This window comes from Ambystoma mexicanum, chromosome 9, assembly GCF_040938575.1.
Source record: "Ambystoma mexicanum isolate Mex_15411 chromosome 9, UKY_AmexF1_1, whole genome shotgun sequence".
NCBI classification, from domain to species: domain Eukaryota; kingdom Metazoa; phylum Chordata; class Amphibia; order Caudata; family Ambystomatidae; genus Ambystoma; species Ambystoma mexicanum.
The window spans coordinates 175,159,317-175,183,430 of record NC_090931.1 but is presented as its reverse complement, the minus strand read 5'-3'; the positions used below and the strand labels follow the sequence as shown (position 1 = coordinate 175,183,430).

The 24,114-nt window shown below is 48.6% G+C and overlaps 1 protein-coding gene across 2 annotated transcripts in view; it reads right to left on the bottom strand.

Moving 5' to 3' along the window:
• Positions 1-22,304, bottom strand: part of FOXR1 (forkhead box R1) — a 116,812-nt gene extending 94,508 nt beyond the window's left edge. Inside the window, exons 1-2 of one of the 2 annotated variants that reach the window (XM_069614390.1) lie at positions 22,011-22,304; positions 13,377-13,493 (exon numbers count right to left, since the gene is read on the bottom strand). In XM_069614390.1, coding sequence (XP_069470491.1) covers positions 13,377-13,493; positions 22,011-22,239 — 346 coding nt within the window. In that variant the 5' untranslated portion in view covers positions 22,240-22,304. The remainder of the gene's footprint in view (positions 1-13,376; positions 13,494-22,010) is intronic. The other variant, XM_069614389.1, reaches the window with a different exon arrangement.
• Positions 22,305-24,114: the final 1,810 nt, after the last annotated feature.

The following is a 24,114-nucleotide window of genomic DNA, read 5'->3' as shown; positions in this document are numbered from 1 at the left end:
TCCAGCCATCTGCTGGCTCTGGTAATGAAAGAATGGCCCACGATCCACGCCGTCTGGGACGGGGGGTAGCCTGTGGTTAGAGGAAAATGGAGGGGGGGGGGGGAGACGGAGGATACTGTTAGATCAAGTCTTTTCTGATGTATCTTTTGTAAGCCCCCGATTTCCAACCCCCAATCCCTTTTATGGCTTTCTCTTGCAGCCCCCCCATCCAGGCTGAAGTGGCTGCTCCTATCCTGAAGGAGTGAGATCCAAACTCAGTAGGATTCCATCCTATAGCTATTATAGTCTTCTTGAGGACAGACCTCACCTGGAATCTACTGGGGGCAGACCCATTTTTGTGTGTGAATAATTGCCCCCCCCGACTGGGGCGCTTGTTCATGAATGCCTTGGTGGTGCAAATGGGGCAATATTCTGTTTCCTCAATGCAGCACAGGTTGATTATCCTCCCTTTTCCTAACTGATCAGTTTTGGACCTACACAGTTTCACAGCCATGGAATCCTTCCCCAGGTGGATGTCGCCTATATCCAGCCCTTCCTCTGATCCTGTGTTTTTGGAGGCTATCTCGCTGATCCTGAACGCCCCAAAGTAGTTTAGTGTGAAGGCAGCTCTAAATAGTGAGGTCTCGTAGGCATTGTTGCATACTGCAGGGAGGGTGTCTAGCAGAATTTTTAATTTGGCAAAATTGAGGGGGCGCCTGGTGTCTGTCTTGACTCCTTCCATTTTGGACCAACCCTTGAGTGCATATCTGGTTAGTGTGCCGTGGGTGGGGTCGGGTGCCCCCGCTAATCTAGTGTAATATGAAACTGCTGCCAGATGGCATGAAGCCCATGCCTTCTTTTTGCTTTGTTTGAAAGCCCACTCCATAAAGTCATTGACATGGCACTCCTGTATATCCCTGATGTTGGTGACTTTTGTGATCCTTCCAAAATCAGTCAAGCACTTATTGTACATTTTGGCAGTTTTCTGTGCCAGCGCCTTTTTGGCCAGTTCCCCTAAAACACCTTTAGGCTCACCTGTAGGAGTGTGGTGCCGGGAAAGGCAACCCCTTTTGTCCGGGCCCGGGGGGGGAGGGTAGAGCTGGGCGCGGGCATCTCAGGGAAGAGCTGTTGCCGGCTGGCTGGCGGGAGCTGCCTTGGGTGTGTCCATGATGGCCCAAACCTCTTCCGGAACCGCTGTCCTCCTGGCTTCTGCCTGTGGGTTTAGTGCCTTGAAAGTGGAGAACTGAAAACGGGACAGAGCGTCAGCGGCCTTATTATCTTTGCCTGCAATGTGCCGCCCAATTATTACGATGTTATTTTTCAGGGCGACTTTCGTCATTTCTCTCAACACTTTCAGGACCAGAGGGCAGGAGGCAGCACCCTTGTTTAAAATGTGTACAACCGCCATGTTGTCTGACCATGTGGCCAGCTCTGTGTTGGCCAACAGGTCCCCCCATAGGTAGAGTGCCAGCCATATGGGGAATATCTCTAGCAATGTGATGTTCCTGGTCCAGCCCCTCTGCTGCCAGCAGGGCGCCCAGTGGCCGGCACACCACTTGTTACCAAAACATACCCCAAAGCCTCTGCTGCCAGCCGCATCCGTGAACAGGGACCTTTTGTCTGCCCCATTCATGGGTTTGCGCCATATCACTTGGCCATTGAAGTTGTTAAGAAATGCTTCCCACATGGCCAGGTCTTGTGTTATCTCCTTGCCCAATCTGATGTGGTGGTGTGGCTCTGTAACCCCCCTCATTTTTAGTTCCAGGCTCCTGTGAAAAACCCGGCCTGGGGGCATGATTCTGGTGGCAAAGTTCAGCTTCCCAGCAAGGGACTGTATTTCACGCAGCGTTGCCTTGTCCCTGCCTGTCATCTGCCTTATTGTCTGAAGAAGGTCCTCTATTTTGTCCCTGGGCAGGCGACACTCCCCCATGGAAGAGTCAATCTCTATTCCTAGAAAAGACAGGGTGGTGGTGGTGGGTCCTACAGTTTTTTCGGGTGCCAGCGGAACCCCCAACTCCTGCATGGTTTCGCTGAATGTTTTTAGGGATGAGCTGCATAGGAGGGATCCTGCTGGGCCAGTGAAAAAGAAATCATCCAAATAGTGTACCGTTCTGGCTCTGGGCATGGCCTGTTGGAACGCCCACTGTAGGAAAGAACTGAACTGTTCAAAATAGGCACACGCGATGGCGCAGCCCATGGGAAGGCATTTGTCAAAATAGAATTTATTGTCAAAATGGAAACACAGCCACTGGTAGGTGCTCTTGTGCACGGGCAGCAGCCTGAAAGCGGACTTAATGTCCGCTTTTGCCATGAGAGCGTGTCTACCTGACAGTTTTACTAGGTCGACAGCATCTTGCACGCAGCTGTAAGAGACAGCGGCCTCCGTGGCAGGGATGCCGTCATTGAAAGAGCTACCGGGTGGGTGTGATAAATGATGGATCATCCTGAACTCCCCCGGCTCTTTTTTGGGCACAATGCCCAGGGGAGAGCATAAAAACTCAGTGAAGGGGGGATGCTGGAAGGGGCCCTCAATTCTCCCTAGTTGTAGCTCTTTATCAATTTTTTCTCTTATTATGGTAGCCAGGGATGAGGCAGATTGTAGGTTCTTGGGTATGGTAGGAGATCCCTGGCCCTTGAATGGGATCCAGAAACCATCTTTGAAACCCTGGGCCAGGGATGCTCTAGCTGCTGGGTCAGGGTAGTTCTCTAACATTTTTAGCAATTGGTCAATTTTTATTGGTGAGGCCCCTAATCTATAGCTAGTGCATGTTTTTGCCCTCAGTGACTTTTGGGCTGGGCCTGGAAGGAGAGGCCTTTGTGCAATTGTTGCTGCTGTGCCCACCACTGCATGTGCTGCATTGGTGCTTGTATCTGCACACGGTGCCCTTGTTACATGACCCTCTGTTGAAGTACCAGCAGGACCAGGAGTGCTTCCTTTGGCCCCCCCGTTGCTGCGGTTGCCAGACTGCCCCTGATTATGCCCTGTTTTTCGCCCCCCTGGGGGCATTCTTCGAAATTGGGGTTTGTTTTTGTTAGTATTTATACTGTCATGTTGAGGCCTGCGCTGGTTATGTTGCCTGTTTCTACCCCTTCTAATATACTGATGTTCATAATCCTTGCTGCTTTGGGCGCTCTTAGCTGAGTTTTCTTTTAGTACATGAAAAAGATACAATTTAGGGTCTTCCTCCTCCCAGCCCAGGTCAGGGAATCTCTGCATCTCCTTCCTAAACTCTCTATCATAATTCAGCCAAGACTCCCCCCCAAAGGTATTGTGGATCTCCAAAATTCTGTGGTGATAGGCAATCGGTGCTGTGCCCTCTTCAGGGAATTTTTCTAGAATTATTGTGGAAAGTATTTGGAAAGAGGCCTCCCAGTTCTGAATATTCTTCTCCAGTGTGGGCCTCTTTGCTCTCTCTTTTTCTTCCTCTTTCTTATCCCTTTTTGAAATGCCAAAACCTAATTCTTCATATTCCAATAGGCAGAAAATGTCAATAAATTGCTTTTTCCATATCTTTCTCTTAATTTTCCGCTCAATGTGCCATGCAATTGTCTTTTTTAGGCTTCTATTTACACTTTTGCCGGCAGTGCGCCTCCCATATTTAGTCATATGAGGGGTTGGAGACGGTACATCATGGCTAGGCCCAACCCATGCTTTAAGGTGGCCCTGGTCATCCTCGCCCCCAGATTCCGACTCTGTGTCTGTGCTGTCACTCTCGCTGCTGGAGCTGCTCGAGTCATCCCTGTGCCTCCTCTTTTTCCCAGCACCCGCTCCCTTACGCCATTTTAAAAATTGTTCAAGCATAGGCCCCAAATCATTGCTTTTCACAGTACCTGATTTTGCTTTCCTTTTGGTGCCTGGGTGGGTGTCTGAAGAGGCGGGCATGCTGCGGACTTCAAGGCGCTGCTTCTTCCTAGCTGGCTGCTCCCTTTCTGCTGGCTCCTCATCGCCGTCGACCTCCTCTTCCAGGGCGCCTGCGTCGTCCTCATTGAGACTGGTGGATGCGAGCTCAGCCATTCTTTCTTGTACCATATCCATGCCATGGACGGCTTCCACTGCTTTGGCCCATTCCAGGAGTAATGTTTCTTTCAGGGATAAGGCGTTGGCCATCTCCTGCCTGTTTGGGTCTCTGCGTGCTGGTTCGTAATGGGTTGTCCTAGTGTTTCCCAACTTGCCGTGTGGGTCAGGGTCCTCTTCCCCCCCTTATTGTAATTCCCAGGCGAGGTAAAATGCTGGGGCTCTGTATCTGCCTCCTTCTAGTGCAGGTCTGCTGAAATGTGCGTCTGGGAAATCCCGCTGTCCCCTGTCCTCTGTGTCCTCCCTGATCCGGAGAGAAATTAAAAATTGTTTTGCCCAAATATAACTTCTTGCGCCCGCTCCGGGGCTCGAACCAATGTCCTTATATGCTTGGGACTGACGCTCTGCTTGTCGTGCTATGGAGGCTCTGCTGCTGCAGCCCTGCTCACTCCTTGTGTTGTGCTCGAGGACCCACCTTCTTTGGGCTCTGCGAGCTCCGTGTGCGGCCGTTCGCTGCCGTGCAGACCTCCTCGAGCTCTTCGGAGACCTGCTTTCTATGAGTCCAGTGTCCTCCCAGAGCCGAAGCAAAATTAAAAAATGTTTGCCAAAATAAAATTCTAGCGCCCTCTCCGGGGCTCGAACCTATGTCCTTGTACGCTTGAGGCTGACGCTCAGCTTGCCGTGCTATGAAGGCTCTGCTGTTGCAGCCCCGCTCACTCCTTGTATTGTGCTCGGGGACCCGCCTTCATTGAGCTCTGCGAGCTCCGAGTGTAGCCGCTCACTGCTGTGCCGACCTCCTCGGGCTCTAGATGTGCGAAGTCCGTGTGCAGCCGCTTGCTGCAGGCTTCCTTGGGCTCCTTGGTCCTGCCTTCCTTGCGTCCTCGGCAAAGACCCGAAATGCCCGCCGTTCCTGCTTCGCTGGTCCCCTCAGCTGTGGGGAAAGAAGTGCGAAAGAAAACGAAAAGCCCGCAGAGGCAAGACGGTCTTTTTTCTCCTGAATCCAAGTCCTGCGCACCTGCAGCCGTCCTGCTGCTGTTCATGGCTGACGGGGAGGAAGCATGAGAAGGGCCACCTTGCCCCGACAGATAAAGGCAAAATTCGGCCTGGGGGCAAGGCGGCCCTTTCTTTGAACTTCAAAAGGCGCCCCCCCCCCCCCCCCCGCTCAGCATCCACAGGATAGGAAGGGGGGCCTTTGAAGTATGGAGGGCAAGGTGACAGGGGGCAGCGACTGCCGGTTGTCACCTGCCCCTCTCACCTCACCCTCCTGTCTTGGGGACGCGCTGTCTGGGTTCCCATTGTTAAGGGACCCAGCAGCCCGACCCCACCATGTGCATGCTAAGTGGGGCAGCGCCAAAAGGCACTGCCCCACCAGAGTTAGCACAAACCCCCCACCTCCCAGCTTATGGCCCCGGGCCTCCCATCCGGGTGGGCCCGGGTGTAGAGGGCTCATATTAGAGTGAAGCAGCAGCAGTATCTACAGCCTCATCTACTGTCCTACTGTTTTACGTTGTTCAGACAGCAGCGGGATGATTTAGCCGTGTTGGCTCGTTATTTATTTTTTTTAACCAACAGTGCTGGGCCTGACAAGCATATAGTTGGCTCAGAGGTGCTCTGCTGTAGCATTCGGGAGACTGCGGGGAGTTACTTTGATCCCGACCGCACAGCAGGAGGAAAGATACCTTTCACATGAACTTCATTTAAAAAAACAAAAAGGCAAGTGCTATTGAATCTCATAGCCATTTAGCGACCTGGAGACTGGAACATTTTTTTTTGGATCCAGGTCGCGTTATATAAGGAAAGATACTTTGCATTGTTTTTAAACTTATTTCAACACGTGAAAGAAGCAGCCGTACTAAGTGCTCCGGGAGGCGTGTGTAAACAGCAAGATAAAGCCTCCATCTGTGCTGGCAATTTGTATTTGAATGTTTTCCTTTGAACGCATAGGAATCCAATTACATTCTTTTACAACCTGCTGCAGCGTCTGGGAAACTGGAATGATTCTTTGATTCCGGCTGCACAACAAGAGGAAAGATCTCTTCATTACGAGCCCAGTTTGAAGAGAAAGCAATTCCGCATTTTATAGTCATTTAGCTACCGGGAGTCTGTGGTAATTTCTTAGATCCCGGTTTCTAATAAGAAGGGTTTTATTATTACTTCTGTAAACATTTTCAAGAATTGTCACTTATCGAGTTGAGAATTGTATTACATTGAACTGGGTAGCAGACTGTGCTGTATTACACTATAAGTAATTATCAAAATGCCAGCAAACAAGAAGAGTGTCCAGTGTAAATACAACCTCCGAAAGCAGAAAAATAAAGCGAAAGAACAAGTGCAAAAGGGTGCTATAACATCGTTCTTTCCAACTAACGCTCAGCCCACTAAAAACTCAACAGTGCTGGAGGAACCAGAACTCGCACGACATAATAGCAGTAACCCTCGTGAGGAAACCATTGGGGATATAGATAACTCACGGCTCGACCTTTGCCTTAAGATGCAAAAGGCAATGACGCCTGCTCAAGCAAAAATCTCAGAGCCATCTCATGATAATCAGCAAATTAATGCAGAGGCATATGTGCATATGTCCCCACAATAATGCAGAGGCATATGTGCATATGTCCCCACAATCAGCTAGATCGTCAGCATCACCCAATCTGGCTATAAGTATGACTGGAGCAGTTGCTGCAAATACATCGGTGACCAATGACGACTCAATCCCTTGCAATATGGAGATAGCAGAGTTGCAGTCGTCAATGGCTTCAATACAGCTTCCAATGAAGATTTTATTAAAAATGTGTGGTCAGATTTTGGACAATACAAGGCATAAAGTAGCTGTGGATGAAGGTAACAATACTAAAGAAGATGCAGAGGGGGATCCATCAGTAGCTATTCGAATACTGGAAGATCCTGTACTCATACCGGAGCCTGATGAAATTGCCGAGGATGACTCTGTAGTATATTTCTCCAGGAAGCAACGTAAACAGGCAAGGAGAGCGCCAATGAATAGGTGTAGAAATACTGTTGCCGCATCACTCCCTGAAACAGCTAATGAAACTAAACGGAGTAAAAAGTCAAAGAAAAGAGCAGCAAGAGCCAAGAAAAGTGCAACCAAGGGTGTGGGTTGTCTTAATAGCTGGCTAATTTCAGATAAAGTCAGAATACCCGTAGGAGAAGTAAGTGTCAACTCTGTGCTGCCTCGGGCTGATGATGCCTCAGACGCAGACTTGACCACCCTAAATAACTGCCCTGAACTGGCGCCGTTGGAAAGGGTGCCAGATTTATTGACAATGGAAAAGAAATCTGATTCTACTAAGCAAACTGGCAATCGCATCTGTATCATTAAGAACTTCTATCAAGAAATGGTACCCAGATGGTTAACAACTGAATTACTCACCAGATTGCATTCAGTTCCACAATTTAGGGTACTCGGATGACTTTGAATATGTGGAGCCCCTTAAATGCCCTAATCCAAATGTATCTGCTATACACCCTACATTTTTGGTTACTGCCCAGTTACTGCGTAGCTACAAAGAGAGTTTGATGGCAGTTGACATCAAGCTTGATGCAGATCCAGAGAAAGAAGATCCGAACTGCATTAAGAATGAGGACAATGATATCAGAGGTGCAGGCTATTCCTCTGCTTGTGCAAGGAAAAGGAGATCAAGATGACATATTCAGAATGTTTTACAATGGTTAACAGAATCATTGTCGATCATCGTGCACAAGCCTTGAGATTATACCATTGTCTCTTGGAATTGCAGGGGTTTTACTCACCTTTTTACCCCGGAGGGATCGCTTCCACATATTGTGAGCCATACCTGCTTTTGTCTGCAGGAAATATGGTTGACTGTACCCATGATATTAGATGGGTATTGGATCTACGAGGCCGCCCATATGGGGGCCTAGTGATTGGTGTTTCGCAAATGGTTAAATCATGTCGTAAAACTTGTGGTTGCAATGACAATATGATAGCTGTTGAAATTGAAGGATGTATTTGGGGGGGGGGGGGGTACTGCAGAAGATTTTGTTGATTAATATTTATAGCCCTCCTGAGGCTACTTGGAGAGAGTCCTTGCAAGATGCTATACATTAACCTTTGGCACAGTGGTCATTAGTCCCTGGGAACAACGCCATCATAATAATGGGAGATTTTAACTGTCATATTGGCGGGATGAAGGGGACATCGACTAATTCCCTATTAAAAACCAAGAGCTCAATGACTCACTCCATAGTTGACCTGGAGGGACAGTGTTGGCTGAATCTCTTTCGAATCTAGAAGTGGTGAATGGGAGAACAATGAGTGATTCCCCGGGGAAACATAAGTGGGAACATTTAGAGTACGCTGGACTATTTTATCATATGTCCAGTAGTTGCCACTTGTGTAAAGGATATGAAGATCAATCCGAATGAGTGGAGAGATCATAAATCATTGACTCTCACGTTTGAGGTAAATAATATTCTCCCTGATCCTAAACCAATGGGTGATATGGTAGTAAATCATGCTGCAAATTGTATACGCTGGTCAGAAGGAAATATAATCAATGCTGCAAATGCAGTAACATTTGAGAATGTTCCTAAGTATGGTGCGTTGGATCCAGGTCGGTGGTTGCCACAGAACATTGAATCGCACTATTTTCAAGTACTCATGCGACCTCAGCTGTAAGGAACATAGGAAATGATCACTCCAAAGAAAATCCTTATGATCGGTATATAAGAGATGTAAAAAGAGGGCGACGATCAGAAAACCGCTTAGCAAAGAAATCATGTCCAACACTTAAGGACTTCCTTTCTGCCTGCAAAGTTATTAAGAACAAATGTAGATCACTTATTAGGGGAGAGACACATCTAGACAAGATCAATCGCTGGCAGAAGACGGTACATATATTATGTACCAAAAATACCAGGAATATCTGGGTGCTCTTGGGAGAGGCAAGGGGAAAAGGAAAAAACACGATCAATCCCATAGGAGCACAACAGTGGGAATATTTTTTGGCAAACCGAAATGACCCCGTCAGGAAAGACAGTCAAGTGGATATGCTTATTGCACCACTTAGACCTCCCTTTAAAGTGACCTATGACATGTTAGCTAAGATTAAGAGACTCAAATCCTCACGTGCGCCCGGGCCTAATGGCCTGGCAAATGTAACACTTCAGAGCAAGCCAGAGTTCTGGGCTGGCTTGTTAAAAATCCTGTTTGATAAGGTTTTAGCCGAAGGCATTATACCACCGTCATGGCAGACTGCCTTCTTAATACCTATTTTCAAGAAAGGCAATAAAATGGACTCTAGCAGTTATAGACTGCTCTCCATGCTCGATTGCACGGGCAAGATTTTTGCATCAATATTGCTTGATGAACTACAGGCATGGGTAGATAAATTGGGTCTTCTCTGTAAATTCCAATTGGGATTTAGACGTGGATATTCGACCTCGTATAACCCGATCATTATGGATACATTACGTACGAGAGCGAGATCAAAGGGCAATCCCCCTCTGTATGCCCCATTTGTGGATTTTAAAGCAGCCTTCGATCTTATTCCTAGAGAAAAGTTGTGGGCCAAACTTAAGTTAGTAGGCTGCCCAGATGGTCTGTTCTATTATCTTAGGCTACTGCACCACAATACTAGTGTAGCCCTTAAATTAGATTTGCAAGGGAACATAACCAAGCAAATGATCCAAAATAGAGGGGTCAAGCAAGGGTGTGTTACAGCCCCACTGGTATATAATTTGTTTGTACATGACCTACCAATTGCTTTAGGTCTGTTGATAACTGTCCACCTATGATGGCGCTGATCATTGCCCAGTCCTGGCATACGCAGATGATTTGGTGATCCTGGACCACACCTTCAGTGGATTACGTATATCTACGGAAGCATTATGGGCATACGCAGACTCCAATGGCCTAATTATCAACCACGAAAAAACACAGCTGATGGTTTTCAGCAACAGGAAGATTGCTCGCCCGAGGTTGACTATCAAAGACTTGGAGGTCTTATACTCCGCAGTATAAATACCTGGGTGTAGAATTTGATAAGGGAGATTATCCCTCTTGTAAACACATGCGCATTATTAGAGCTGCGCAGATTACGGCCATGGTGCATCGATTCGCCATTGACTATGGGGGATATACCATTTGGGCTGCCCAACAGCTCTATACCCAGGTATTGGCACCTATGATAACCTATGTTTTGGAGTCACTTATCTATTGATTTAAGGTGGCTACAGACCATAGAGGTCAAATATTGCAGGAGGATTTTAGGTCTCCCGGGTTGTATCCCAATGGCCATAATCAGGTTGGAGTTAGGCCTTATGTCATTTAAATCAATTGTGTTAAAGAAAACGGGCAGAACTGTATATCACAATGAGTAATGATAACAATAACAGTCTGTTAAGGGCCATGAAACAGGAATCACTAAAAGAATCTACGACTTGTCAATTAAAAAAAAAAAAAAAAAAGCATGGAAACACTGAGGAGATATGTTGGATATGGAGGAAGGGGAATGATATCATCAAAAAGAAACGCGCCCTTGTTAGGCGTGTTGAGCTATGGGACTGGCTTGAGAACTATGCTCGTCTGAATAGTTTGGAAAAGTATAAATCTGGGTCGCATTTGCTATATACTTTCAAGAAGCCGCATTTGTATCTAAACCTATCTCCGTCTCCAAGACGGAGACGCTTTATATTGCTTCTGAGATTGCATCATCTGCCGGTATTGTCAGTTACGGGGACTGTAACTGAAATACCATGGATTGATCGATGGTGTCGTATATGTAAAAACAGGGACATCACGGAGACTGCTAAGCATTTATTATTTGAATGCCCCAATTTGTCTGAGTTGTATCTCAAATCGTATGGTAGATATGTATATAATCCAGACACGATAAAAAGATCTGGCATTTTGGCAACAGTGCAAAGAATATGAAAGTGTATATTTCAATGTATAATGTGTGGCAAAAAATAATTACCATATAGAATCAGAAACAGGTCACCATTTTCAAAACAATAGAATAGTAAGGAGTTTGTAAAACTTGGGAAATTGAATATATATTTTGAGAATATTGTATGTGTATATAATTCTTATTGATCATTGGATATTGATTCATTTGTGTGACTGATTAGATGATCTAGTGTTTAAATATTGCAAATCTATGTTTTTTAAAAATTTGGTATCTTATATTTTATATTATTCTGATGAAATGTAAAACTGAATGTCTTTAATATTCATGTAATGTGAAAAGTTACTTGTTAACTGAAACACATTACATAAATAATAAATAAGGCTTTATTCTGGAAACCTAGAATTTATTTTTGATTATAATGCGCAGACTCAAATCTCTACTGTAGTTCAATCTTGTCACTTTAATCTCTTAAATGTTAAGAAAATATGCCATCTTCTAATTTTTGCTTCCACCACACCATACATTAGGATGACTCAGTGTCCCCAGCCCACATATCCGTTTCTGGGCACATTTTGCTTCTCGTGTTCGTGTATTCACACTCCGGCTCCTGTTTGTGTTCCTTGGCATCCTTTTTATCATCCAAAAAGGGCTCTCCGATCTGCATCCCAGTACCCTCATCCCCTTTGTGCTCCCTCCCAATTCAGCTTATTGTGGCCTACACTAGAACGCTCTTCCCTTGGATATTCGTTCTTGCTCCATTTTGTCTCGGTTCAAGAAGCGACGAACTTGATTTTCTACAACTTGCTTGCAATAATATTCCTCTTGCTTGACTTCTGGCTGTGTCATGACTTTCATGTACTGTTGAGTCACATTTCTTTGCACTGCATTATGGATAAAGGCCCCATTATAAATGTTTCAATTTATGCAATTTTACAGACATGAGGCGGCATGTCTTTTATAAAAAGGCCTCCTGATTTGCCCTGGCCATGCTTTTTGTACCAGCTCCCAATGTGTTGGCATATGTACATCAAGTTGCTTTTCATTTTCCTCATAGTCAGGCTTTACATGGTCACTGACTAGGCTCTCATCTCGTTAATGTTCTAAAGGCGTGTGTGTAAACACAAGCGTTTAAGATGCTTAATCGCTTCATGAATTCTTATTGTTGAAACCAGAAGATCCTTTGAGCACCAAGATTTCACAGAATAGTGCCACATATTAAAGAAGTAAATGAGAGGGAGGGAAAGGAGGACAACTTCACCTTGGCCAAAGATTTGCAGAAAACAGATCTATAGGTCACTGTGGTGCTACAGAGACCTCTGGGCTCCTCTGACTCCCAGGGTCTGCAATCTAGTGCAGGGGTCCAATTTGCTTTCTATGCTGTGGTGGGGGAGGGTGCAGTCATATTCTGGGGTGAAAATGCCCTGCAGTTCAGGAGTGGCAATATATTCTGCTGGTCAAAACCCAAGGAAAAGGGTCCCCAGATGACCCCTTCATACTGAATGAAGGCCTTCTTACAGACACCACAGCGGCATCACAAGCCAGCACAATTCACAGTACCCAATCTAAACCTTACTTGGAAATCTGCTGCCACTTTTCCCAGTTAGATAGTGTGCTTCGCAATCAGTAAAGGGTTCCAATTCTTCCTGGAAAATCTTATACATAACTGGACTTGAGGTCTCAGAATGCCAGCGACATGAAAACGTCACCTTATGGCCGGTTGCAAGACTATGCTGGACAAGGGAGAGGTTTGTTGTATCCAAAGCATCTGGCGAGTCAAAGGATGCAGACCCCTGCCTTATGGCATCTTTCACAATCAGATCTGCAGAGATCTCAGGATCGGGAGTCATCTCACACCTACCTGCTCTTCACCACTGGCTAATTCTAGAATGCTCACCAACTATAAAATCTCACTAATGCAACTCTTTAAACTCAATTTCCCACATCACAGGCATCATCGTGTCAGTGCAGTGTCACTCAAAGCAATCTGTCCAAATTGCTTGCTGCAAACTCACTTGTATGCTATTACTGTGAGCTTGGCTCTATGGGTTTGACTTGTGGTCCCAATGTGTTGCAGCCCACATTGAGAATGAGAGGGAAGGGGGGGGGGCGAAAGTGAAAGAGGTTAAACCACAGCACCAAAAAAAGGAAACATAGAACCCACTTAAGACTGCACAGACAGCAGTGAAATCTTACTAATGCCACAATTCACAACCACCAAACCTGAGAGAAATCACCCAGAGTTCTCCCATCACCAGCCAAACACCTAGATGAAGTCTCATTCCTTCTGTACATCACTGGCCTAACTGTGCTTACAGGTCTCAGTTTTATTCCACATATCCAGCCTTATGGACATTTGGCCTGTTCCACACTTTCCAAAGGTTAGGAGCCTCACAGTTCCATGATTTTCTATTAACTTAAGACCTAGTACACCTAAATGAAGACAGACTCATTCCCCATAATCTTCACCCACCAAAATTAGAGTACAATACCGTCTGACTCTGTGGCCGATGTCCCGACAGTCGCACCATTGAAAGGCGAAATCCATGGAGCGCAGAATGGGCGCTTCTGTCTTCGGAGCATATACCGGTCCACCTTCTCATCACAACCTGCATGTTGGAATAATGACATGATTGCCGTTACACAGTTGGGAAGGCACCCCTCCCGTTCATCCCCCCCCATCTTTAGTCCAGTCCTTATGAACACCATCACAATCAAGCAATGTCAAATTGCAGTTTCCAAAATATTGATGAGTAATGATTTGTATTGCTGTCAAATGCTGGGCGGCGGCAGACCACGTGTGCAGGTAAGGTGGGCACAGATAGCAGGGGGGCACACAACACCCATCAGACAAGCCACTCCCACATCTTTAGCCCACAAGAATACCATGTTATCAACTTGATTTTTTAAACATTCTTAATCTTAAAGTATTCCCCAGTCTTTAACCCCAAAATGCTCCATTTGGGTATTCACCAACATGGGCATTTACAAGAATAGTGATCTCTAATATACTGCACATGTGTCAATTTGCCTGCCATAGAAAATCTTGGCGAGGGAAAGTGCAGTAGAGTTTCCTTCCGGAGGACTCCAATTAGATGTAAATCTCCTTTTACCAATGTCTGCTCTTACATTGCAGTATACTTATACAGGATTCAGCAGGTGTCCAGCCTGCAACAGGCTCTTCCCAACTTCAGACCCACCCACACCCTCTGCCTACATTGTCTTGGCCCAGACCACATTTGGCAAGCTTGTTCAGCGTGTGGTTCGCTGTCCTCTAAAGCGCTAAAGAACAGATTACCCAGGTGGAGGGAGCTCTTCCAGAAGTCGCCTCCAGAGGACCTCAAGAATTTCATCGAAACAAGCCCAAGGTAGTGCCAATATTCTCCATCACACCCCACAAGGGAGACTCCTTCCCAGGGACCCTCCCGCGCGAAAGGTACCGGTCAGGTCTGTTAGGGAGAATTGTCTGTAAGGCTAATTTCCCAAACCTAGTGAGTCCCCCAGAGCTTTGCTGGATTTTTGGGGTTTATTTTTTTTCTCTCCTGCTAAGAGTGAGATTCTTTTGCTCTTGATTTGAGGTGTTCCTTTAACTTTCCATGTGTTTTATGGGCTATGGGGTCTTTTACTCCATAGGGTCTCGTGTTTTTTTTATGTGGGTTACACAGCACCCTCCGTGCCGTAACCCAGGGGTGTTGTAGTGGCCCACCAACATAGACTCCATACCCTGGGACTGACTACTGTCTCCCAGGGCATGTAAAGTCACCATTGGCTTTGCTAGTCCCAAATTATGAACAGAAACCAGTACAAACCATCATATTGTGGTCGTACTGGTCGGGGCAATTCGATTGCCCCGGGGTCTGTTGTTCGAGGGGGCACGTCTCTGTCCCCCCTGATCGAGCTTTGGCTGGTGGCAGTGGATACTACTTTTTATATTCGACCGCAAATATATCTCTATGGGATTTTCCCATTGTTCGAGGCTACCAACTAATTCTTACAGCCTCGAACATACCGCCGGTTTTTTATTTAATATTAATTCGCCGGTTGGTATTTTTTGCCAGAACTCTATTCTAAAATGGCGTTTGTGTTCTTTTCTGTGACTCCAACCCAAGTCGAGCCCTTTGTTCCACTAAAGTGGTGCCACTCTGTCTGGGTACCGCAGGGAGTGTGGGAGGGGGTTTAGGCACCCTGGACCGAGTTACCTTGGTAACTCAAGTCGCACTCTTGTGTGATTGGCCCAAGTGGTGAGCCGGCTCACCACTTAGCATGTTTGATTGACAGCTAGGCTGAGTGAATGGGGGTGTGCTGCATAAAAGCAGGGCTTTGGGGACAGGAACTTCAGATGTCGCCACTGGACCTAAAGAATCCGAGGAGGGAGAAGCTGAGCCGACCTGCAACGACGACACCACCGGTGGAACCCTGCTGAACCGTCTCACCACTTTTCCCAACGACAGAGGAGATCTCCAGCCCGGAGAGTCTTCTTCCTTCGACTGTTGGGGATAACCAGTCTACCTTCTTTTCCCCTTCTTGGAGCATCTCGTGGCCGCCTTGCCTGTGCCAAGCACCCCGGCAACCGGGATACGTTTTCACCACTACCGCAAACCGAAAGGGTAGTACCTTTGTACCGGAGAACTCCGCGGCTGGTTTCTTCCCTGGCAGTGCAATGACCTTCATCTTTCCTCCACGACGAGATCTTCTCTTCTCCTCTGGACGACGCTGCGACTTGCACCCGCTGCCAGGAACAACTGCCCCCGCTGGAGGATCCTCTCCATTTAAGGTACCGTGTTCCGCCTGGCTTCCCTTGCAAACGATCGAACGGGGTGTATTAAATCCTCACCTCTCAAACCTGGGTTAGCCTGGGACACTTTAGCTAACTTTTCTGAACTGAACTAAACCTTTCTTGAACTACCTCCACAAACTTCAAAGAGTCTGTGTACCGTCCGATCTTGGGCATCTTCCACCATGCTCCCTTGAAAGTGGGCCTGGCACCTAAACTTCCTTGCTCACCAGTAGACTGTGCCTTCCTAATTGCTGTGGTTCTTATAAATATATACTTTTACACCCAAGCTCTGGTCAGTGTTTGCTTGTGCTACTGTATTTCTGTACCTATTTTGTATGCTCTGTATACTGCCTAACTCCTCTTGAGGGAAGTCTGCCACAGCTACCAAGTGAATCTGTGTGGTACAGACTGCTACCAAGTGGGTTTACTGACAAACACCTGTAGTCTTAAATCTTTTGCAGTGGTCCCTAAGGGAACTGCACAGGTTTCTGCCTAACAAGGTCCTTCTACCAGAACATGCACCGAGGCTGTTGCAGCTACCAGCCTCCGGGCCGAGGGATCCTCCCGGTGACAGTGTTGAGGGACCAGAATGTTCTTTTACCGGGGCTTTGCCCTTTTTCCCGCACCATGGCCAAGGGGCTATGCTCCAATACCGGCAATATGCCCAAGGGGGCACCTAAACGCAGCTCTACCGACCCTCGGATCGAGGGTGCCACACCTACCAGACCTAGGCCCGAGGAGCAGGGTAGGCCTTGTGATTCACACGCAAGAGTCTTGGACAATGCGTGGCCCACTGGGCTGAGCAACACGTTGCAGGCAGCTCGACAAAATGGCTGCCACGCCAGACAGGTACCCGTCCGATGCCATGCCAGGAATTCAGCGAAGAACGAGTGTCAAGGTGGGACTGGCCTCAACCAGGTACGTGGCCTACAGCCTTCTCTTTTGCACAGGGCAGCTTTTCTTTGTGTCCATACAGGCAGTGTACGCAGCGGCTCCAGCAGCTCCCAGCTACCCAGTCAGCACCCCCTGCCACCTCCTCGGTCAGTGAAGAGGTCTTCTTCGAGCGGTTCCTTGGCCTCATGGAGGTCACCGCGGATGGGGGTGGGGGTGTTCTCAAAGACGCCACCAGGGAAGTCCTTCCTGCCATGCTAGCGGCACCACAGACTCCTCCATTGGCGCCCCAGCCGACTCCTCAGGTGGCTCCGTACCAACCTCCACCGCCTCCTCAGCCTCCGGCGGCGATCCCTGTACCCCACCCTCTGGCGCCAACTACTACTCCTCCACAGGACCCCCCAGATCCACAGGATACAGATGAGGAGGATTCGGACGTGCCATCCCCAGCCAGGGCCTTCCACAAACGTCTTGCTGGGCTGGCTATCTGGGCCTACCCCAACTCGAAGTTGAGCAGCCGGCAGAGGGGGTTCTGGCGGAAGTCCTCACACGACGCCACTCTGCTAAATCGGGGATTCCTTTGCAGACTGATGTAGCGTCCCTGGCTAAGAAGGGCTGGCACAAACCCCACTCAGCCCAGCCGGTCAATCGATGCCAAGTACAGGCAGATGGAGGGGGAAATACACTCTTGCTCTCGGGCCATCCTCAGCCAGGTGATCGCTGAGGCATCACTATACTCCAAGCCTCAGTCGTCCTCAGCGGTGCTGCTAGGCAAGGAGGAGAAGAAACTATTCCAACACGTCCTTACATCTTCGTCAGGCCAACACAGATGCCATGCTGGCTGCCGCCAACCAAAGATTATGGCGGGAAATTGCAGATTTCCTTCCGGAACTCCCCACCCAGAGCCAATCACACTTTAAGGCAGGGCTAGCCGACGCCAAGCTTGTGCTGCATGATTTCATGGAATCCACCGTGGCCCATATGGACACCTCTAGCCATGCCATCTGTATCGCCACGGACATGAGAATTACAGCCTGCCTCTGGGCAACAAAGTTCAACCCGGATGTCCAGGAAAGCGTATTAGAGGTGAGGGGGGAAACTTTACCACTCCTCCACAGACGAAGAACTGGGCAAAAAGAAAAAAAACAGCTCACAAACGGCCAAGTCTTTATCCATCTTGACAAAGACCATACCCAAATCACACTTCCAATCTCAGCAGTGCTCCAAGAGAGGGTAGAAGGGGGGGGGGGGTTCATACACACGGAGGGTTCCGAGGCTTCCTGGAACGTAGATCCAGAAGTCGGCGCAAGCTACAAAAAAGGGGGAGCAAGGGATTTTTCCAGTCCCCCTCCTCCACGACAGCCTCCGAGGGAAAGAAGACACGACACGCCCCTTCGGGTTCACGTGTCTCCAGTGGGGGGCAGGCTTGCTCTCCATGCACATTTCTGGCACCAGAATTTTGTGGACCCCTGGATCCTCTCCATAGTATCCATGGGGTACCGCCTCCCTATACCAGCCTCTCCTCCTTCCTCCCCTCCACTCCACTCCCACAGGTTGGGACAGCAACTCTTTTGGCGGAGATCCGGTCGCTTGTAGAGAGCCAGCCAGTGGAGGAAGTCTCAGCCTCCCAGCGAGGCTTTGGCTTTTACTCCAGGATTTTCACCATTCAGAAGAACCAGGCGGGCCCGAGAGTTGTGCTGGACCTTTCCACCTTCAACCTCTCCTTACCCCTGCAAAAATTCAATATGGTTACGCCAGCTTTTACAGCTGAGACATTGGACAGGGGAGACTGGATGTGCTTCCTGGACCTGAAGGATGCCCACCTACACGTCCCGATTTGGCAGCCCCATCGTTCTTTCCTTCGGTTCAGAATCATGGGTTACCATTTTCAGTACAAGGCCCTTCCGTTTGGCCTCAACTCGGCCCCCAGGGTCTTCACCAGGCTCATAAGGGCTTCATCTCCGGAAGTGGTTCACCACTCTTCTCATGCCCTTTTGAACACACTGCACATTTGGGCTTTTCGCTCAATCTCAAGAAGTCACAGCTGCAACTCACAGACTGACATTTGTGGGCCTCATTTGGGACATGTGCTCCCAGAAGGTATTTCCTTCGGAGGACAAAATCTCGGCTATGAACAGAGGTGACCTCGGCATGGTGGTACCAGCATCCCCTGGGTCTAATGGCAGCGGTCCCATTAGCCATCCCACACACGAGACTAAGGATGAGGAGGATTCAGCTGCATGCGGCCTCATGGAACCAGGGGCGGGGTTCTCAATCCGAGATGATCAACGTTCCTCCTTCTCTCCACCTGGACCCAACTTGGCGGTCCAGAATTGCAACCTACGGATGTGCAAGCCTTTTGAACGCCCACTCCGCAGGCCACCGTCCCCACAGATTCCTCTCACGAAGGCTGGGTAGCCACCCTGGATGATCTCTCTATCCACAGCACCTGGACTAATCAGGAGTTGGAAAACCACATCAATTGGCTGGAGCTGAAAGCCATCTGGCTGGCGCTCAAGGCATTCCTACCACTTCTCAGGGGCAAGGTTGTCTTCATCCAGACAGACAACTCGACCAGCATGTACTACGTCAACAAGCAGGGAGGCACCAGATCCCCCTCCTCTGTGCAAACTGGCGATCAACATGTGGGAGTGGGTGCTGAAAAAATGACATTTTCCTCATTACAGGCCACCTCCCGGGGAATCCAAACTGGAAGTAGACAGGCTCAGCAGGCTGGGAGCTGACGATTATGAGTGGCAGCTAAACAACCTCGTTATTTAGGAGATCTTCAAAAGGTGGGGTCACTCCCAGGTGGATCTCTTTACCACCTGGCACAACAAGAAGTGGCCCCAGTTCGCATCCTGGCAAGGTCAGGGCCCTGGCTCTCTGGGCGATGCATTTCACCTCCAGTGGACCGGCATGAAGGCCTACACCTTTCCACCCACGCCTCCGAATCACAGGGTAATTTGCAAGATCAAGGAGTCTCAGCAACTGCACATCATTCGAATTGCTCCATGGTGGCCGGCCAGGCCATGGTTTTCGGAGCTGCTCGGTTTCTCTGAAGTACGCCCGATTCACCTCCCGACGGGCCGAGCACATCTTCTGGTGCAGCAGGGGGGGCAGTCATCCACCCTGGGCCGGGGAAACTAGCCCTTAAAGGGTGGTACCTGAGCAGGTAATACTGCAGCACTTCAGCCTCTCACAGGCCAATATCGAAATCATACAGGGCGCCAGGAGCAAGGCTACCAGGGCCCAGTAAAAAAGCAAATGGACCAGATTCTGCCACTCGGCAGACTCCAAAGGAATCGACCCTGTGGCGGGCAGCTTGGACGATGTGCTCCCTGAGCGCACCTCGCCCACTCAGACGTGCAGGTGGACACCTGCTGCACATACTTCACAGCCATTGGGGCATACAGGAACTCGGAGGAAGGCATCTTCTCCTCCTCCAACCCTATCGTCAAGAAACACCCGACGGGACTTACAAAGCTCTACCTGCCTGTCAAGAGACGGCACATGGTGTGGGACCTTAACAGTCTTAGGCGCTCTGGCGCACAAACCATACGAGCCTATGGCGTCTGTGGACATCAGGCTGGTCACCATCAAGACATCTTTACTAGTCGGCCTCACCTCGGCTGTTTGTCACTTTCGGAGGCTCAAGACATGGCTATCAGGCCTCCAAGTCTTCCATATCCCGCTGGATGATCTCTGCCATCAAGGAAGCATATGAGGGCCAGCTCAAGCCGCTTCCGGCCAACATGCATGCCCATGCAGTCCGGGCCAAGGCAACAGTCATTGCTTTCCAGCACCATGTCCCTTGGAAAGTCATAAGCAGGGTGGCCACTTGGGCCTCTGCCTCGGCTTTCTGCAAGCATTATCGTTTGGATGCCGGCTCTAGATTTGATGCGGCTTTCGGACAGGCGGTGCTCAGGAACCCATTTGCTTAAGGAGGGTCTCTTCTCCACCCTGGGGCTACAATCAGTTGTAATCGCCCATACAGTATGGAGGAAAGGGGACGGAACATAAGAGTAATTATAAGTTACTCACCGTCGTAACTAACGTACTCTTAGTCCATAGTCCCTTTTCCTCCATACGTCCCACCAGCCTCCCCCCTAATACTGGTGTTATTAGGCAATGTTAAACCTATTGTCGACGCGTCAATGGTGACTGAGGTGTGGCACCGGAGTGCGGAGTTTGGGCAGTGCTTTCTCCCTGGGCCGCACCCCCGCGCGCCTCTAAATTTAAAGGGAAGGAAGGTTTTTTCTGGTGAAAAAGGTTCCGTCTGCCGTCCCTTGGAAGGGATACCCATACATTATGGAGGAAAGGGGACTATGGACTAAGAGTACGTTAGTCACTATAGTGACTAACTTATTTATTGGTAATCTTCATTCCTCACAGTCCTACTCTTCCTTGTCCCCATATGGACGTCCCTCTCCCTCGCTGGAGGGGAAGCCCTCCATGACTTTGCTTATGTACGAGAACTGAGGGATCATGAGTGGGAAAGAAGTTATACCGCCTAAGGAGGGTAGAGCGAGGGAAGTAAAGGACTGGAGAAAGGGCTCCTGGCAGGGCAAAGTCCAAGTACTGGGAAGAGGAAGACTAAGAGGAATGAAGATTATCAGCAAGTAATTCAGTCATCCATTTGCAAGCGACCTCATCCCAATATTCTGTCTTCTGTTCTTACAGACTTCAGTGTTGATTTCCCTCTGCATATGACAACGAAATTATATTGTACCCCAGGTCAGACTGTGAATTGTTCCATGTTAAAAACATGGGCCGATAATTCTGCACACCTCGTAGGTTCTATGACAGAAGTGCTAACATTAAATGGAATGTTTAGTTGAGCTGTACCCGTTCTAAAAATTACATCCTTGCAGAGCTTTCAAGTTTCCTTATGCCATCGGAGGGAAGGCCATCCAGTCCTGCGTTTTCCTTGGAATGCTGGGGCTTGTAGTTATACATTTAAATTGGGAACATATAAAATTATCACCCAGAAAGAAAAAAAAATAAAAGACGGACATGGTGTCTCAAGCGTGACCTTGTGAAACTGATTTAAAAAAATGTATCACACAGGGTGGCAATCCTAGGGAGTATGGCTGGTAGCAGGTTACCACCGCCCATCCTACGTTTCACGTGCATGCAACGGCAAGTATGACAAGATGTCTCCATGTCAATCGGGACACCACTTTTTCCAGGCCTATGCTTAAACTTTAAAAACGCCTGGATTTTGGGAATAGTATTGCCTGCTTCAAGAGGACAAACTTGAATTACTCATCCGGTATCGAGAGATTTTTAAAACGAAAGCCCAGAACTGACTAAATAGTGTCTAATGACACGAAGTCCGCCTTGCCACTGAAGCAGTTAGCACTTAGTCCCTCAATAATTGACACAAGGGGACACGCCTACATCCTCGCCGTTAAAACGCGTTTGCGGTGCTGTAAAAGTAACCCACTCGCCTTACCTGGGAAGTACTGGTCGGTGGTAGCCGCCAGCTTTAACTCTTCCTCCATATCCCACTCCTCGAGCCCGGTCCGCAAGTGCATCTTCTCAAAGGAATCCCGGTTCTGAAAGCGCAGGAACATCTTCGACGCCACACGTTTCTCGGCGCGCTCAGGCCACGAGACTGAAGAGCGAGAGGCTCGCGTGAGGGGCGCAGGGGTTTTAAGCCCCAGCTGATGAGCATCTACCATGAAAACAGGTGTGAGGATTCCGCCCAGATCTTTTCTCTGCTCTCGTGCACTAATTAGCCAGCATTCATAATGGTAAAAACGAAGAGAAGTGCCAGTAAGTAAAGAAAAAAACGGACTGTGTGAACTCACGAGGCAACTCCACATTTTTGCCGAGACACATCTTATTGCAGGAAAAGTTGATATCAGTCGGCAGCAGGTTTAAGATAGTTATGTGTAGTTAGCGGGTAAAGCCAACAGGCTGTCTTACTGATATCATACATGCCACACGTCATTCGGGGGATTCTTATCGAGTCCCCTTTCCTTCTTTCTGGTACTTGTAGTTTTTCTTGTACCTTCATGAATCCAGCCCTGGTCCGAGAAAGTAGGGAAAAACCGTAGCAGCATACGTGGCAAAATGCTTCAGCACCTGGGAGGGAGATTTTGTAACAGAAAGCCGAAGAGTAGAATGTTTGCATTGGATTGCATTGGGGTTAGAAATATTTTAGTATGGAGAAAGTAAAAAAAATCAACATTTGTTATTAAAAAATCGGGAGGGATGGCGTATATGGTCCAGCAGCAAATCAAATGGCTTTGGCAAATATTGAATCAAACCCTTTAACTTGCAGGCAACACAGATAGGCCAGCAGCTGGTACATCAACGCACCAAGCTGTTAGCACTGCGACTGAGAACTGTAGTCTGCACTGCTGTACAAGCGCACAGCTGCCGCAGCTGTATCCACTCACACAGCCATTTTACCGTAGGGACGGACCTGCACGTTTCTGAAATTGGAATGCGAGACTGGAGGTGAGGGTCGCTGAAAGATCTTTGCAGCAGGAACTCAAGCCACTGGGCTACGTCGGTTATTTCCCTCACGTTTTCGCGCTTCACAAGTAACTAGTCACTTGCCCTATGTGGAGTGTGAATTTGTTGGGCCCGAGTGTTAATCCCACAGGCATAGTGCTGTAGGACTGGGATTTTAAACGTTCCTGTATTTTGAATCTAGCTACTGTTTTGTGGTCTACCCTGCACCCTTCACATCAGGATAGTGCCACAGGTCTATAATCTCCTAATATAGCCCTCAGAGCTGAAGTGGCTGAGCTTCCACCATGCCTAGCAGCTCCAAGGTTCGAGGGGCACTATGGTGCACCGGAAACCAGGCCACCCCCTCACCCAGACCCCAACTCTACTCACCTACACTTCCTCACAATGCTCGCCCTGGGGTGGGGTAGGGGATGATCACCCCCCAAGCCTTTCCAGACAATCCCTTCCGCTCCTCCTAAACAGGCATCTATCCAAACTATCCCAGCCCGCCAACACCCCCGTAGCCCCTACCCAACTCCCATCCTGTGTTCCTTCCTCCCCACTCCGACTGAACAATGCCCCCCCTTCATTTTCCGAAAAGCTGCACCGGCTACCCTAGCCAATACCCCCACATTAATCTGCCCCACTGACTCTCACACACACCTTTGGCACCCCAGACCACTTGGGCCCGTTCATCTCTACACACTTCACCCCAACACCCACCACTTATACCCTCACAACCTCACCCAATTCACTCAACCCAGTGAAATCCCTTTTAAGCCTATCTTACAATACTCCTGACACCAGATTCCCCCTCCCTACTCCTGCAGAAGTCAACAATCTGATCCCATCTCCGACCATAGACCCCGTCATCTACCTTTCAACATTAAACCCACATGACCCTCCCCAGTTGCTGCCCTGCACCCTTTCCCACCCCAGCCTCCACACCACTGTCTACATCGCAGATAAGAGACTCCTCAACACTACCCTCACACACACATCCTCCACCTCTACACCAGCCAACTTAAGGACCCTCACCTCGCGAGCACTCTTCTCACACACATCAAGAATACCAGCATCTTGCCCCACCCCCT